We start from the raw sequence: 18,311 nt of genomic DNA on the forward strand, positions 1-18,311 counted from the left end.
TCTCCTCCCCTTATGTTGCCACCAGTAGTGTGTTACTTCTGGTAATGGGATTCAAAGGCCTGGATCGCCCATCAGACCCAATCAATAGGCCTTTCATTGGCCGCCATCTCTTAGCGCCTTACAAAGAGCAGCCTGTGTGTGCGTATGTGTGTTTGTGTCTGTGTGTCTGTGTGTGTGCATGTGCATGAGTGTGCGTTAGTGTCCTCTTGCCTCACTGATCTCCCCGGGGTTCCGGAAAGACCTGTGCTTATTCGCTCCACGCGCCCTAAAACACACATATAGTCACACACACACACAAACACACACACACAGACACGCCAGCTGGACCAAATATTCAATTGGGAAAGCAACTCCACTCCACCCACTGCTGCCCTGGAGCTGTGTGTGTTTGTGTGTGTGTTTATGTGTGGCACAGAAAGCAATATAGAGAAAGAGAGAGAGTGTGTGTGAGTATGTGTGTGAGACAGAGAAATGGAAAAACAGAAAGAGAAAAAAGACCAATCCTGTCGCCTGAAAGCTATATTCACATGACTTACTTTGGTCAAGTAAAGCATAATGAAAGTAGATATTCGATGTTGTTGATTGTCATAAAATAGCATGAAAAAGAAAAACAAGCAATGTGTTAGTCCTGCAAATAGATACTGCACACAAAGCCTGATATGTCTTATTATTCATCTTTGCAATTGAACTGTTTTGTGCAAAAATGATTTTTTAAAAACACAAATGAAGTGAGCTCCACTGTTGGACTGGGTGAGCAGTTCCTTTATTGCCACAGATACACAGACTGCAGTTTATTTAGTACCACCATGCTGCCCCAGGGCCAGATATTCGCTAGAACGTCAAACGTGAAATAATCTGCCACTGAAAGTAGTCCCCAGCAGTCAGCTGGCTGATTTGAGAAATTACTGAGCCTTTAGAAAAAGACAAAAAACATGAACTGCTCATCAAATTATCCATGTTTTAAATTTGTTTTAAAAGACAACTATTCCTAGTTTCAGCTTTCCAAGCTACTGATTAAAACACACTCACCAAAATATTATTTTATAGTTATACTGTAAAGGTCATTATAGCTCTCTTGAGTTTGCATTTGAATTTCAAATTTTCTTGGGATGTGACTATGTTAAGTAGCTAGGCAGGTCACACATTATGTCATAGAAATCTAAGTAGGATGCACCTGAAGGATGTTTAAGACATTCCAGGATATTCATGGAATATCTTTAAGTAGCCCTGTTGACGTTACATTTTAAGGGTAATTAGATGTAAAGATGCCACCTCTGCTGCTAGTTCACACACTTTGTCGTGGTCCTTCTAGAGCACGGGTGTTAAACATAAGGCCCAGGAGCCAGAATGAGCTGAGGAAGACTTCGATCTGGTCCACTGGACAGCTTTGGAAAAAGAGGGCATCGATTTTGGACTTTTAACTGTCGTATTACTGAAATAACACTTCTTTTCTTACATCAAACAAATGTGTAGTTATACATTTTTAGACTGAGAAAAAGGGCAGTTTTACTGGTTTGGCCCACTTGAGATTAAAGTGGGGAGTACGTGGCCCACAATGTAAAATGAGTTTGACATCTCTGTTGTAGAGTTTCGTGAGGAAGTGCTGTTGAATGGGCCTTCCTTATTGCTCCTTTGGAATTTTAATTCATGACTTCATGGAGTTTTTAGATATTTAAAAGAAAAAAAAACTATGGCCAAGGGATTCAAGCACCTAAGTCTTCTTACAGACTCTCTGCCTGTGACTTTAAAGGCGTGTAGAACGCCGCCATCAATCCTAATCTACTCAGCAGCTCCATTTCCTCTAAAATGTCTTAAAGGTCTTGTAAATGTAAACACATTTTGTCAGAGAAAGACTGGAGAGATATAAAGACAAAGGGAAGCGAGACAGAACCTGGCTCTACTCGGCAGTAATCAACGAAAGACACAAACACACACAATTATACACCCAAACACACACGAATAACTACAAAGTGCAAGTGTGACTATCAACCCCAGCACGCACACACAAACACAGAGTCAGTTAGCTAACATGCTATCAACAGTGTAGCATTTCAAAGTCCTATTAGCGATGCCTTTTCATCCTCTTTTGCTTTATTTAACAAGACGCGCCAATTAAGAGCCGGGAATTCTAATTGAAGCTAACCGCCACTAACGTTAGCGCTGCTGGCAACCACAACAAAGTCGACACGTGTAAACAAACCAACAAATAAGCATGCGCACACACCCACAGATACAGCACAAATAAGTGCATCTAGATAAGAAAATACTGTGTGTGTTTATGTGTGTGTGTGTGTTGATCTGCGTGCAGGATGCTGTTCTGCAGGGACGGATATGGAGATGCTGATTTGGAAATCTGTCTAGGAACATGCAAATTTATGCAAATAGCACCTCTACGTGTGTGCGTGTGCTAAAACACATGCCTGTCTTTGTGTATATGTATCTGTGTTTATATACTTTAATGCAAACACAATCTGCCGGTGAAGGTGGTGTGTGCGTGTGTGTGCGTGTGTGTGTGCGCGCGCACATGCTCAGCACTGGGCAACACCGGGATTTTTACATTGATGTGATATGCATGTTCATGTCTTGTAGTCTTGAACGAGTGCTCCTCTGTGTTTGTGTGTGTGCGTGCAACCCATTTGTTTGCCATAAAGACCGTGAGTAATTGCCAAAGTGCTCCTCATCTGTGTGTGTCTGTGTATGTGCGAGTGTGCTCATATACACGTTATACAGCACTTACTGATCTATCTCAGAGCATGTGTGAGAGTAAATTACCAAAACACAGGCAGAGTTATTTGAGCCTTTTTGTTTCCTATTTGTTAGAGTAAACAAAAGAAGACAAGCGATAAAGAGAGAGTTTTTTTTTTAAAAAGAAGAGAGACAAAGGACAAAAAAGACAAAATAGGAGAGAAAAAGGAGGGGCAGATGATCAGAAAATAAAACAATAAAGTGGGAAGAGGAATAAAGGAAAGGTTTTGCCAGAAGGAGGAAGAAAAAAGAGATGTAGATGAAAACAAACTGGAACACAAAAAAAGAAGCCAGAATAAAAGCTGTGACAGTGAAATGAGAGCTTGCATTCATTCCAGGGTTTGTTATTTTCCAATTATCCCTTTCTAAAACCATTTGTGTGTGTTTACAGGTGGCAGAAAATCCTAAGCTTTGACCTCTACCCCCTTAGCCAGTAAGTATATCTGTTGAACTGAGCACTGGTCAACATCGGCTCAAGAATAGTTGTTTTGAAGGAAATAAATCAGCCTTTCTTAGAGGTCTCACTGCCTTAGTTGTAACAAGTTTAATTCTCTACCTATGCTTTTCCTATAACGATGAATGAGCGGATGGATTTTAATTTGTCTGTTTATCCCGTATCTCCCATCTGTTATTCATTTTTCCATTTTTTTCTCTTAGCATGACATAATTTAAAAAAAAATCATATTTTTCTGCAGAAGCCCCGCCCACCTGCGGTATTTTTTGGACTCTACTAGAGCAGCTTTGTGTGGGGGTTCAATATTTTACAATAAACTTTATTTATGATCTACTGGGCATTGGTGCAGCACTTTAATTCATCCAGTATCCAAAAACAAGTTTAAGGAAGAGGCGTTTAAAGTTAGCTTTCTTCTCCCTCACAAACAAAAGGTCTGAACAGAAACTTGGGAAGGTTTATATTGACTGACCTCATCACTTTAATGTTTACCATGTTTTATGAGAATCCCATATTGTAACAGTTCATAAATGACACAAATAAGAAACACTAAAGTTTTTAATGCACTATTTTTTTTTAGAAACTTTCCATTTAAGACAAAGTTGTTTTATTTTAAAGGGTGATGGTTGAGTGTTGATGACACAGCTTGGACAGTGCTCATTGTCTTGTCTTTTCTTTTCTCAGCAGCATTTGTGTGCTCTGTTTGCTGTGCTGACTCCCATCTCTGTCACTGATGTCACTGATATGTTTTGACAGCGTAAGTAGGGCTACTGAAATAACACATGACAAAGTAGAGAACAGTCCTATCATCGCTTTACCAGCTTTGGTTGCTTGATTGTGAAGAAGCGGGTTCCAATAGCTGCAGCTAGAAGTAACCGATTCTGAAAATAAGACAGGTGTGTGTGTCTGTGTGCGTGCGTGTCATGTGGGCACATCCATATGCATGTATGCAAATATGTGTTTATGCAACCGCGTGTGTGGAATGTGTGCACAGATGTGCTTGCACGTAGCAGTCGTGTACGTTTATTCTTCAAATGTGTGCGAGCCTTGACGACGGGTGCGTGCGCTTGAATTTTTGCGAGGAACACAATGACGCAATGCCGATGAAGACCCTTTGGTGTTATCACTTCTATTTGAGGGCTTAGACTCATTTTAAGGGATGAGGCTGAGGTTGCTTTGTATCAATGAGGGTTCACATACGTTTAAAAAAAGAAAGAAACAAAGGCAAGTGTGTGAGTGTTGGTGCTCTCACCAGGTGTGTGTCGAGGTACACCCTCAGGCTATCCGGGTCCTGTCTGGGCTGAATCCAGTTCTCTGTGCTGTCCAGCGCCTCCTGAAGCCACGAGATGAACCCGTCCAACTGCTGCACGAAATACTGGGGACAAGGGAGGAGAGAGAGAATTCAGTTTATGATTTAAAAAAACAAAAACAACAACAACAAAAACTAATAATATGTATAAATGCTGATGTCCAGGGCCTGCTGGAAAGGCATCAGAACAACACAACACACACTAAACACTTCAGAGGATTGGGAGATGACAGAACGATAATGTGTAAAAAGAGGAAGGAAGAGAGGAGCAAAACAAAGCAGCAAACAGTTTGAACAGAAAATGGTAGAGAAGCACATCAAAACACACCAAGAAAGGGAGAAGTCCAACAGGTAATGGCATGCAACAGGGAGAGGAAAGGCAGAAAAGGGAAAAAAAGCAACAGATTGGAAGAGAACAGGATTAGAGTACAAGAGAAGGATAAAAAAAAACAAAAGGGGGGGAGCGAGGGAGCGCCCGGCTGGTGTTTAAGAACTGATTCCAGATGAATTAATTCAAGGACAGAGAGAGAACAAAAACGAGACCCACAGGATGAAACAAGTAAACACACGTTTGGACAAATACAGAGGAAAGGAGAATGGAAAGAGAGAGGAAGATATATGGAGGAAAATACAAACAAAGGACTTAAAGATGTGCAAAAATGCACCGAGGAGAGTGAAGGCATGGAAAGAGAAGACAGACGAAACAGGAAGACCGAAAAAAAGCAGGTGAGGAAGACAAGAAAAGATTTTAAAAATACACATATAAAGGCAGAAAAGAAATCAAAACACAGATGGAAAAGAGGAAGAGGTGAGAGGAAAGAAAATTTAAAAGAGAGAGGAGAAGAAAAATGACACTAGTGCATGGCAGACAGGTGAAAAGTAAGAGGTGACGAAGAGACTGATGAAGAGACAAGGAGAAACAAGACTGCAAAAGCAAAAACCTGAGAGTTGGGGAAAGAAAAGGGGAACAGAGCCAGAACGAGCAGAAGGAAAAGAGATCAAAAGAGATGAAGTGGTATGAATGACTCTAGTGAGCTGAACACGTATGTCTCCATCACTGGCACGTTGCCCTTCATGGGAGTACACAGATAGATGTACACACTGACAGAAGATAGGGGGGAAAAAAGAAGGCAGCAGCTTGTTAGTCAGTGGAGAGCTACTGCCATCTACTGGCCAACAGTGAGATTTATGATGCGCGGAAGCCTTGATGATCCACAACAAGATTGTACTAATCTAACTAAAAATGAAGCACACAAAAATTCTGTTGTTTTTTTAAATTGCATAAACATCCTCTTTTTCTTCCATATGATGTGAAATGTATCAGCAGGAAAATCCACAGAATCCATGTGAAATAGCACCTGATCCAGTATTGATTTCTGTCTTTAAATCCACTTCACTCCTGAAGAGGAACAGAAGAGACTGCTTAAAAGAAGAACAAAGAGTTTTCAAAGGGAGGTGAAAGGGGGAGTAAACACTTTGGATTGCAAAGCAAGGATCAGACAGAAGAAAGGAAAGTGTTTAAACCTATTTTAGAGACAAAAACAAAAGGGAAGCATTAAGGGTGTTTGATACAAATTTTGCGTCCGCACAGTTCTGCCCAGCTAAAACTCACACTCGCTGTCCTGGACTTGCGACGCTTGGAAGGGAGACCGACAAAAAGAATGGGAAAATACTCCAAGAGTAACCAAGAAAGAGCAGGCTGCACATTCACCTCGACGATTTTAAAGAATCAAGCCAGCATGTTATGCATGTGGTTTAAATAAGCATGGACATGTATGGTTTACTTCTCCAATAACAGCTCCAGGTGTGTAGTTTTAGCATAGCCGGTCCCTCGAGGAATCAGTGTTGCACTTAGCCATGGGGCTACGCTAGGTTTTCTTTTTGATTGATCACTAAGTTTTCTTCTACTCTTTGGATCAAGTTTATTTCACATGAAGGACCACCCTTAACTGCCTTATTTCGTCTCGTGAGCTCGTGGGGGGGAGAAGGCTGCACCTGCCTGTAACTCCACCACTCGGCCAGCTCTTATAGCCTCATGTAGCGGGTGAACGCATTTGTAATTAACTGATTTGACATTCATGTCTGATGTATCTATATTTCAGCAGTCTGTAGCTTTAGCCCGTCCACCACAGGCATAGTTGCTTCCACAGAGAAATCCACTACGAACACAACCCCGCACAGGTCAAACTGGAGCTGCGACCTGAATTTTATGTAGCCTGGATCCAATCGAACTACACAGAGCGTGCGAGCTACATCAAGCAAAGAGAGAGCGAGCTGAAAGTGATTTACATAAAACCGAAGACATACAGCAACTCCATAAAATTCATTCTTTCCACTCAGACCTTAAACATTACATCTGGAAAAACAGGTTTAACTGTGACTGCGGATCATCAAGAAGACAATTCTAATATTTTATACATTGAGCGCTGTTTTCATATCTTTCACTGAGAGCTATCTGGAAAACTAATGGCAGAGTGAAGGAGGCTGTGGGGAGAAGGTAAATCTGATGGAAATTACTTGAGCTGCCACATCTGTGCACCCACGCTTTCACCTCGCCTACAAATCGCTGTAGCAAATCTATACGTGTGTGTCCTCATATGGAGATAGGTGTGTCTGCTTACTGTGATGATAAAATGTGCGTTTGCGAACACGTTCTATTCCACAGTGTTGTCTGTGTGTTGGTTTACTGTTATAGATATGTATAGTGTGTTTGTTAGTGTGAGAGAGGGTGTGTCTGCATGTGAGCCTGTATGAGATGCAAACCTTGACCAAATGAGCAGCAGTATGTTAATTACAACCGTGACCCTTTAAAAAAGCACACACACACACATCAATATGATTCTGTCCATCTCTCCACCGCTCGTTATTGAGGAGATATGGAAATCAAAAGTATTGATGAGAGGAGAGGAGGAGAGGAAGAATGGAAGAAGTAGGAAGAAGCAGATAGTATAAGGAAAGGAAAGGGGTTGCATGGAGTGCAAAGCAAGATTCAAGAGTATTAAAAGAAGAGAACAAAGCAAAGGTTAGAGGAAAGGGATTGAAAGGTAAATGAGAAAAAGGAAAAGGGCAACAAAGAAGGAGGGCATCAGAGGATAAAAAGAACAGAGGTAAAGATCAATGAGAGAATTGCGAAAAGGAAAAGATGAGAAGCATGAGAACATGAGATGCGAAGAGAAGTAAACCATGAGAAGAAATGAGGTGAACTGAAGAGAAGAAGAGTGAGAAGGACAGAGGAGGAAGGCGCGAACAGCGGTAGAGCGAGTATTGCTGGTTTGGATATCGACCAGCATGCACTGGGCTGCTTACAGCTTCTTTGATGTCTCTAAACCAGTGAGGCTCCTGAGGGGCAGAAAGGCCTGCTGGGAGCTGAAACGCCTGATCTGATCCTCTGCCGCCTGGATAACTGCTCTGATATCATGCTTCATCTCTTCCTCCTGTGGTTCAAACTCTTCACCGCTGGATAATTACCGCTCAGCTGACGAGGCTTTCTGAAGGACGACGCTGATAGATTTGGACTCAAACTCCCGGCAGATGATATTTGGCTTCGCTGATTAATATGTTAGAAGCAATAGCTCTGATTTTCCACCAGGAGAACAAAGCAAACAAAAATCAAGATACAACTGATGCTAGTCCACAGAAATTAAGATTCGATACCAGTGTTCACATTTTTATGATCTTTCAAGTAGCAAGGAGAAATAAAAAACAGAAACAAAATGTTAGAGCAGCAGAGAAACACAATTTAGTTGTTGTGTTAAAGGATTTACTGCTGTGGAAATATTAAACAACTTCTAGCAGTCGTGTAAAACAGCAACAGTAACTTCAGCCAGTGCTTCATAACAACAATGACTGCTTAAGGCGGAGGTTGGGGTGGATGGATGGGTCAACAAAACCACCTTCTATGCCAATCACATTTTATAAATGTTATCACTTTTCTATAATGGAATTGTACTTATAGAAACAGATGACCTACTGTATACTGTCTGGTCATTAGGCTTAGAAGACTACAGACTAAGCTCAAATGACTTAACTGTATAATTGACGTTTTAACAACCCAAACACTGCTTGTATTTGTCTTGAAGGCCAGGTGAAACTTGAACACATATTCAACTTCTCTTCTCTATATGCCACTGTTCATGGCCCTGGGCTGCACGGTTTGCAAGTGCATCCACGTACCTGGTTAAAATCCACACGAATGCTGGGACTCAAGGCTCTCTGGGTCGTGCACCACATACTTGAAGAAAACAGACATGCTAACCTTCATGGTAGCTCTTAGCTATAAGCTAATGAATTTGGATGACTGGCATCCTAGCTTAACAAAATTTCAGCACCTGGTGAAGGTAAAAACCAGAACAAAATACGAAATGATGACTTTTCTGAGCGGGGTTCCAAAAACATTTTGGGGGATTGAGGTGAGATGGATAATTTCCACAGCAGGCTACGTTATTAGATTGACTAACTCGAACACCAAACACTTTTCCACCGCTGCGCCAAAATTAAAGAACTCGAGGGGAGGAAATTTTGATTAGAGTTTCATTAAAATTATTTGTCATATAAAACATGGAACCTGCGCAGCTGATTTCTGAGGAATATTTGGATAGGACAGGACTGCAGCTGTCTCCACGGTACATTAGGGTGGAATTTCATTTTGCCTTTTTAATTATTAGAAATTTGTCTATCTGTAGTGCGCCTGGAAGGAAGGAAGGAAGGAAGGAAGGAAGGAAGGAAGGAAGGAAGGAAGGAAGGAAGGAAGGAGGAAAGGAAAGGGAAGAAAGAAAGATGTCCAGATTTACAGAGAGTAAAAAGACAACTCTCACACCTGACTGCATCTCTAATATCGTCCCGGTAAAGCCCCGCCCACCACTGCCAGTTATCCAGCTCTCTGCTGCTGTGGAAATGGTTATCTAGTCAACAGTGGTGTTATAACCAGTCAAACATTCCTTTAGAGCGGCATTACAGGACCAAACTGGCCCACTAAAGTGTCCAATCTGCTCCACTGGATGAATGTTTAAGTATGAAAATTGCATCAGAGGGAGTATTTTCAGTACCATGCTGTTGTTGCATTACAAAGCATTGTTATAAGTCATAAGGAACAATCATGGGAGTAGTTGTCCAATGTGTGAATTGAATCTCTAAAATATTTGTTGGCTCTTATTTATGTTTAATATTTATCTTCCACTCTGTCGCTGCAGACTTAAAGCTAAACATCTGCCATATCAGCTTCATAGAGTAATTACTTTTAACTCTCAGAACAAAAACTTTTATTATATGTGGGATAACTTAATTTTCATTCAAGAAAAAAAACACTCAAGACCAACAACGACGGCCCTGCTGCTCATATTAATGACAATGTGCACATTTCATGGGTTTAAATCGAACAAAAGCGAGAGCTCGTGGGATACTCTGTCAGCCTGTAATATACTGCATTGTCTCCAATAATGAAAATGAGAACATGGCTTTCTAGCAATAAGCTGGCTTCTGTGGCAAATTTTACTACCTTGTGTCATAAACTCTTTAACGGAGGAATCTGCACTGATTGCTTTTACACGACAAAAGGTCACAGTACAGATCAGCTACACACAAAATTATCTTTATGTTCCTCCTACAACCCTAATTAGTATGTGCCGAATGTGTATTTTCTATCAGCTTTTAATCAGTGGCCGTGTGATAAAGTGTTCAGAATCAACATTACCAGGCTGCAAACAAATTTACTTCTGTCACTTTTTCCTTTACCTCCCCCTTACCCTGTTTATCTAAAGAAGCACAAAAGAAGAGAATAACACCCCTCCGCCTCATCATCCTCCACCTCTCTCTTATTTTCCTATCCTCTCTGCTGTCGGTGGGCGTCCCTGACCCCCCTGCTGGGCCAATCAGACGATTCTTGATGTGAGTCTGTTGTCTGTCTGTCTCCCACTGCTCGCAGATAGGCTGGCGTGCCGCAGAGCCTCCAAACACACAGACACCTCACACTGAGGACGCTGACGCTGGCCCAGGCGGTGCACACGATGTGATCACATGATGTATAGGACACTTATCTAACCAATGGGCTGTTTCTCCATAGTTTTTAGTTTTTCTAAAGAATTTAAATCCACTTCACGTGTCATGTCCCACACAGCGCAATTAGGAACTTTGGATTTCTGTGTATGTATCTCTCCTGCGTTGGTCTCATAAACTTTCAGGAAACAAGCCGCAGATTTACGTGATGCGGACACAAATTATGAGAGGATCGGTTCCGAAATTACAAATGTTGAGGAGGTCAAGGTTGAGACAACAATGTCTAGACGGTCAAAGGCGGGAGGATAAAATATTCATGTCCAACAGTACGGAGAGAACAGAAACATGGAGTGAAGCTCTGACTTGGGGAGGAGAAAGGAAAAATTGTGATTCAATGGCGTTACAGTCTAGTCAAAACAAATAATTTACTTTACAAAGTACAATTTTTTATGTTACTTCACTAGTACAAACCCATTGTGTGCAGAGGCATAACATGGGCTTCTATAATAAATACAGCCTGGTCATACACACTTCAACAGCTTAGCTTTCAAAAACAGGTTAATTAATGATCACTGTTTTGTTACCTTTAAATTACTCGTAATTTGAATCTAGCTGTGTCTCCATGAGTCGCTCAGGTGTAATGCTTCTGGTGGAGCACCCTTCTTGTAACAAATTTCACCTAGCGACAGTCACCAACCTCCAGCAACAACTTGCCAAAAGATCTGGCAACACACGGTTTCCTCTAATAACTGGAGGTGGTGGAAAGGTCAGTAGTCAGAAATCTTTACACCTTGTTTCTGTTGCTGCCACCTTCTAGACCAGTGTTAGCAGAATTACAACAAGTAATATGGCCCGCTGTGAAGTTTAAAGAAGTTTATGCTTCACATTTGTGTGAGTGAAATTACGACATTTTATTATACTGAGTCAGTAGCAGTAGCAGATCAGATGGGGATCTGTTGCAACCACACAGTTAATCAATCATGCTAACCTTAGCTCATCACTTAATGCTCCATTGTCCTGATCATCCAAAAACCCAACACAATGACGTCCAAACCTCTGAGGCTGAAGCTTCAAAATGAATATAGAGTGGAACCCCGACTTACGAAATTAATTCGTTCCAGAGGGTCTTTCGTAAGTCAAAATTTTTGTATGTCAAAGCACCTTTTTCCATCGCCTTTGGAGTGAGGCGATGCTGGCTGAAGACGAAGTTCTTGGTGGAGGAGGAGGTGGCAGAGGTTGAAGAACGCATACATATGCATGCATACATACGTATGTGTACATGTACATAACATTATGGAATTGAATTGAATTTTTTTGTAATTTTCCATTCTATCTATTTCGTTACGCGGGCATTTTGCCGTACCACGGGCAGAAATATTGCCCTTAAGTGCCTTCGTAACTTGAATTTTTCGTTAAATGGGGTCTTCGTAAGCCGGGGTTCCACTGTACTCACTTAAACTGATCTGATCTACTAGTATTCAGATCATACGCAATAATCAGAACAATCAACTAAGCAACAAAGTGTTGCTTAGGTAAGCTTTTTTATGGTTCCTCTATGATTAAAGGAACTAAATCCATGAGGATAAAGGTAAATATCTGCCCCTTTCCTGTTATATTTTACTGACATTTCAGAGTTTCTACTCAGTTTGTCTCTGCTCTAATCAAATTTCCTCAACTCCACCTGCAAACACAACCATGAGCTTCTCCCCCGAGAAGACGAGAGGTGCCGGACGTATTATATTCGTGTTCTGCTCCTAGATTTGACTCATTTCTGCTCCAACAGTGATCTTTCCACAGTTTCTCTTCCCTGGACGGATGATTTTTCATTCTATGTTAATCTGCTCGGTTGTATTCAGTAGAGACTCTTTGCAGAGAGACAGAATGTCACCCTCCACACTGAGACGCTCCTTCTCCTCTCTTCACTTCCTCAATTAGGCAGCTCATCCATCGCCATGATTACATGCTGCTAATTAAGCAGCTAATCAGCTAATTACCCAGGAGCAGAGAGGAATGAGGAGTGTGTGTGTGTGTGTGCTTATGTGTGTGTGGTTAACACAAGGTGTTCTGCAAGACAGCAGGGTATAATTCCTGATTCTGGGAGGATTTTTTTGTGTTTGTTTATTATGTTTTAATTCAAAATTAGGAATCTTTGTTTATTTTTGTAACTCTCTGGAGTTACATGTTTTTTACTCAATGCTCTGCGCCGGGTGTTGTCTGAATGTGATTTTTTTTTATTATTCCTTCCTGTTAGTAACATTCAGGGAAAGCCTGAATGCACCATGAGCTAAAACAATGTTTTCTAATGGCAAGGCATCAAACACAATTCACCCTCTGACCTTGAAATTTACATTCCTCATACCCAAGCAGATCCTCACATACTCAGGGATGTGGGAAACATTACACCAATGTGGGACACTTTGAAATTACTAGTACACTGTGATTTGATTCCCATTTGTCTTCCTTTAAGTTAACACATGAGATTGAGCTTGATATTGATTATCCATTCATTCATTTTCTTGATCGCTTGACCAGCTTAGGGCCATTAAAAGGATGGAGCATCTCCCAGCTGTCATAAGTTGAGACACAGACTCACCAGTCTATTATTGGGGCAAAACAAAAACTATTTTGAATCACCAATTAATGTAGCAGGCATGTAAACCCAGAGGAAACCAACAGTGGCAGATGCAAAGACCATGCAAAGTGGATCCAGAAAGGCAGCTGCAGACCAGGGGGTTCACTACAGCACCAGCGTTCTACCAAAGACTGACATCAAAAAAGGAAAAGCAAAAAAAGAGGGCAACTTTGACATTTCAACAGTCAAATCATCATTAATAGTCACTATTATGGCCAATCTGGCCAATTTGGTAACATGGAGGACAGAATTTAATGTGGGGAATGAATTTATAACCCTCCGGGTCACTGATCCCCATTTCCAAGGACATCCCCTCACACAGCTGACACTTTAATTCTCAGACTGATTCAAAAGGACCCTGACCATTCTCACTGTTAATCTTATTACAGCTGTCCAATTCTGTAGGTGGGCTCCTGACCCGGCTAGCACCAGATAAGATGGGCACGATGAACTTCATTGATCCCTGAGGGGAAACTGAGATGTTACAGCAGCAAAGTAAAATGTTGCCTGGGGAGTCGAGGGTATTAAGAATTGTAATATTAAGGCAATAAAGGTGAGAGAGTGAAATAAGCCTGAGTAAAATAAAACAATAAAGAAATATTAAAGGCGACAGAGCCACTTTATAGCACTAATTAAACAAGCAGCCATGATAGGAACTTATCCCCAGAGCTATTGGCATTTCACGATATTCAATATGACAGATATGACTGATTAGTTCACCAGGCAAACCTCATCAATAATCTGCCTGCCAATCAAACGTGACCTTTTGAAGTGAGGTGATGAATTAGCAGGGCCAGTGGACAATCCGATACTAGCCTTCCAATCCATCAAGGTAGCTTCATTGAAGGGGCAAAAGTGGATGTTGGACTGATTTTGTTTCAACTTGTCATCTTTTGTCTAAATGAAAGTGCAGAGATCTATCTCACAGACTGGCAGTAAAAACCAGCTACAGCAGTGAAACACAAACATTCCAAGTTTTACTTTTGGCAGGTTAGTTTAGCACCCTTGAGCCATTCTATTGAGGTACAGGCAAAATCTACTTTGGAGTTGTTGTGTTATGCCCCGCCCACATCACAAGGAAGTCCTGGCCTATTCTTACTGATAACTGGCCGACGTTGTAGGTTCACTGAGCTCACTGTGGCCTCCAGATTGTAAGAGCTGGCCCAGATGACCTGTTCACTCTCTTGAACTTTATTTATTTTAGTTGTTTTTTTTAAATTATACTTTATTTAAGTGAACATCTTATGCAGGCTGCCTCCCTGTCAGACACCTTGAGCCTGTTTATGGCATTGCTGAAAAAAGCAAGACCCTAAAAAAACATGTCAACTGGATGTTGGCATATGTTATGCACAAATCTGTAAATATCGTTTAGCATTAAAGGCGGCCTCAAAAATGTGCAAGTAACATATGCCTTATGCTCAAATACCCTTCCTACTAATCGCAGGTGCTTTTACACAGATTTTAAACTGAGTGCAGAAATGTTGATGCTTGTGATAAGATCAATAGTTAATTTTGTCATTTGCACAGTTTGCTGTGGATGACTTATGTAAAATATGACTTAGCATAATTTCTGCATTAGGCGCACTTAAAATCCTTTCATTTTATTTTATTATTTTTTTATCGAAAGTGTACCTTATAATCCGGTGCGCCTTATGTATGAATTCTGCTGGGCTTACTGACCTCGAACCGATTTTATGTGGTACACGGCGCTCAAAAGTCTGTCAAAAAATGTTTTAGTACAACTTTGATATGCTACGAAGCCGCAATGGTTGATGGATTGTCGAAGCATTACAGCTACTGTAGTCTCCTTCAGGTCCCAAAGTCAAACGAACACTGCGGCATCACTGAGAGTTAAAAACTGTCTAAATTCTTTCACCTTTAATAAAATGATCAGCGTTGGTGCTTTACCAGGTGTAACAATTGAGTTTAACATCCAGGCATCCATGAAAACAGAATTTATTAAATTTAACGGAGTTAGAAGTTAGCAGGAAGTTAGCTCGCTAGTTTCCACCTAAACATGATATAGCATGTTCTGACTGAGAGATTTTTGAAAAAACTAAAACGTATATGCTCTGCTGTCACTTCCAACATAAAGAAGACTGAAAACTAAACAGCAGTGACGTTTGTAGGGTTACTGAAATTGGACTAGCTGGTATATAATGATGTGCTACATGATCGCTAGAGACAAAGCTATGTTAGCATAACATAAACAGTGAAGCTAACTTTTTTTCCACTCAATAAAAGTTGGGTTCCCGATGGTTAGGGACAAATGTAATCGCATGGCAGGATGCTGTAAACGGACCAAACTTCAGTCAGGAGAACAACTGAAATAATCCATCCACAATACCAGGTTAGTCATTAATATACTGCAACAACATGGGAACAGAGCAGCTGCGAGAGGATTCAACATTAATGAATCAATGGTACGAAAGTGGAGGAAGCAAGAAGAATGAGTTGAGTAAAGTTTGACTTATCTGACTGCTTTGTTTCACTTAATGCACCTTATAATCCAGTGCGCCTTATGGTCCAAAAAATACAGTTGTACAAGTATTACTGGAAGAAAATAGACTACACTTAAAGTCATGTGTGGGCGAGTCTCTGTACGTTCAGTGATGGAGGTTAAAACATTGTCTGTGTGGACTGGTTAATAAGTCAGAATACTTTGCTCCAATAATCGCGATGATGACGAAATGTTAAAGAGTAAACCGCCCACACAATCATAGAGCAAAATATCTCAAACAGAAATCAGTCAACATTCCTAAGAGTTGTTGTTTTGCTTACAGTATATTCGGAAAAATAGAAAACTGCAATGGCGTCATCATCAAAAATGAAGACAAAGAAGGATTTCTCCTTAAGTAGCAGGAGAAATTCCACTGCAACGTAACTGTGCTGGCATAAATTACCACCCCAGACTTAAAAGTAATTACAGGTAGTAATTTTTAATAAGGAATATTACTGTTTTAATACAGTCAGAGGTGTAAAAATGTATTGGATTGAGCATCAGAGGATACTTAGGAAGGTAAAAAATACCAAGCTGGGGCTCAGTGTGAAGCTGGATGTTTGCAGTAGAACAAAAACGAAATGAAGCTTCTAGGAAAGCTCATTTTCATGGGATGAGAAATGCCCCCAAACTTGTAAATGACAGTAGAGGGAATGAGCTACATATGTATCAAAGCCTGAACACAGACAGACAACGTGAAGACTAGATAGGAATACCTCAATCTTCTTCCAGATATCAGGGTCTTTGTCGTGACTGTGAATGTCCTCCAGCAGCTGCTGCACCAGAGACGCGCATTCACGCCCTCTCAACGGGGGCAGGGTCAGCGGAGGCTGATGCTCTGCTGACCTTCGCCCCTCATCCTCTTCAGACTGCAGGTCACTTAACGGGCCCGACTCGATGCTTTCATCCAGGGAGGGTGCAACATCGCTCGAGGAACTGGGGCTAAAGCGGCCAAGCAGGTTTCGCCTGCGAGTAACCTGCAGGAGGATGCACAAGTCGACATTATTGGAACATTCGTTCAGCTTCAACAAGTTTTTTTTTTGGAGTTAAAACACACAAAGAAACTATTTTCATACCAGCGATGGCAGAGGAGAAGGAATGTCTTCCCCACTATCCACTACACTGCTCACATTGTCCCCGCTCTCTCCTACATCCCAGTCCGGGTTGAGCTCAGTCAAATCCCAATCATCCACATCCTGGGTAGAGCCACCTGGCCTCTGCAGTTAGATGTAAAAAGAGCAATAGTGGTTGCAGTTTAGATTACAATGATGGACAGTCAGACACAGTATTCAGGATCCTAGTTGTTAACTAACCAAGGGGACGGTCTGAGTCAGACTTTCTAGTTTCATAGCAAGCATTTCTGTTTTGCGGAGCTGAGCAGGGAGAGCCAGGAACTCTTCTGACCCATACCAGTGCTCCCTGTCTGGGCTGCCTTTGGATGAGACTTGGGGACCCTATCAGACAAGAAAGTAGGAAATAAACATACAGTGGAACATTGAGTACGTGCAATTGTCAAACTTCTGTACTTGCTAACCTCGTCTTCTGTTTTTGACCACATAGTTCCTGATCTCAGCTCTTATTTAAACTGAATACTTGCAGGTAAATTGTGATTAGTATAGTACTGCATGCTTGTGATTTGAGAAGACATCAACTACAAAAGTTTCCACTACTTTAAAACATGATAAATTAATCAAAATGAAAGAAATGAGAACGAATAGATGTCGATTTAGACTGACTTCAGATGGCAAATAATTCCAATTAATCTGAGAAAAATGCTACCACACACACAAACGCTCTGTAATATGCCTCTGTCCTTCTCTCTCTGAACAAAACACAAACTTTTCTCCTAAACAAAGGAAATAATCTCTCACCCTCTGACCCTGGCGCTTTACAATCCAGACCGCCGCCTTGCTACGAGGCGGTCGGGGGTCCGACTCCTCTCCTGATGCTTCCAAGTCTGAAGAGAGAGCTTGCTCCCTCATGGGAGAAGGCAAGGAGGAATCAGAGTCCCCCTCACTATGTGTATGTGTCTCCTTCTGCATCCTCTCCATTTGATTTGATGTTTCATTCTGAGACTTCAGGTCCTGCAAAGGCAGGGGGGCGTCAGCGGTTGGTCTGGCCCCAGATGAGCTCCTCTGGTCAGGCAGAAGCCTCTGTGCACTCCCACCTGAGTGTCCTCCGTATCTGGAGCTTGCATTTTTTCTACGTATGTTGCACCCATTCATCACCTGTAATGGAAATTTGAGTTAATGATGACGTTTCTGAAGCTCTTTATGTTCACTGGGTACATATAGTGGAAGAGAATTAACATCAATAAAAAGCCATCTCTGTCTCAATAGGAAGAAATGCAAGACAAAACAGAAGAATGTGTGGGTTTAACAAGAGATCCTTCTGTCTCTTCAGGTTATGAGGCTACCTCTGTGTCACGGCGATAGTCGTGACGCCAGCTGGAGTCCATTGTTTTATTACAAGACCCATCTGTGGATGCAGCCATCATCAACTCACTGCAACTCACTTACATTCTACAGTTTACCGCTGAGGCAGCAAACAAGGATGCCTACTGCTGTGTAGGCGGTGGGGTCTTGTATTTTGCTGCAGGTATACTATATTTGTGACATTCTCAATGTTCCCCAAGAAACAAACACGTCTCCTGAGCTATTAAAATATATGGTCTTTATGTTCT

The 18,311-nt window shown here is 41.4% G+C and overlaps 1 protein-coding gene across 1 annotated transcript in view; it reads right to left on the minus strand.

Annotated features, from left to right (window-relative positions):
- akap6 (A kinase (PRKA) anchor protein 6) overlaps positions 1 to 18,311 on the minus strand; it is a 211,856-nt gene that overhangs the window by 149,733 nt on the left and 43,812 nt on the right. The window contains exons 7-11 of the mRNA XM_005728572.1: positions 17,500 to 17,856; positions 16,942 to 17,082; positions 16,705 to 16,845; positions 16,345 to 16,605; positions 4,449 to 4,571 (exon numbers count right to left, since the gene is read on the minus strand). Of these exons, the coding sequence (XP_005728629.1) occupies positions 4,449 to 4,571; positions 16,345 to 16,605; positions 16,705 to 16,845; positions 16,942 to 17,082; positions 17,500 to 17,856 (1,023 nt within the window). The remainder of the gene's footprint in view (positions 1 to 4,448; positions 4,572 to 16,344; positions 16,606 to 16,704; positions 16,846 to 16,941; positions 17,083 to 17,499; positions 17,857 to 18,311) is intronic.

This window comes from Pundamilia nyererei, unplaced genomic scaffold, assembly GCF_000239375.1.
Source record: "Pundamilia nyererei isolate P.nyererei 1_Seehausen unplaced genomic scaffold, PunNye1.0 scaffold00029, whole genome shotgun sequence".
NCBI lineage: Eukaryota > Metazoa > Chordata > Actinopteri > Cichliformes > Cichlidae > Pundamilia > Pundamilia nyererei.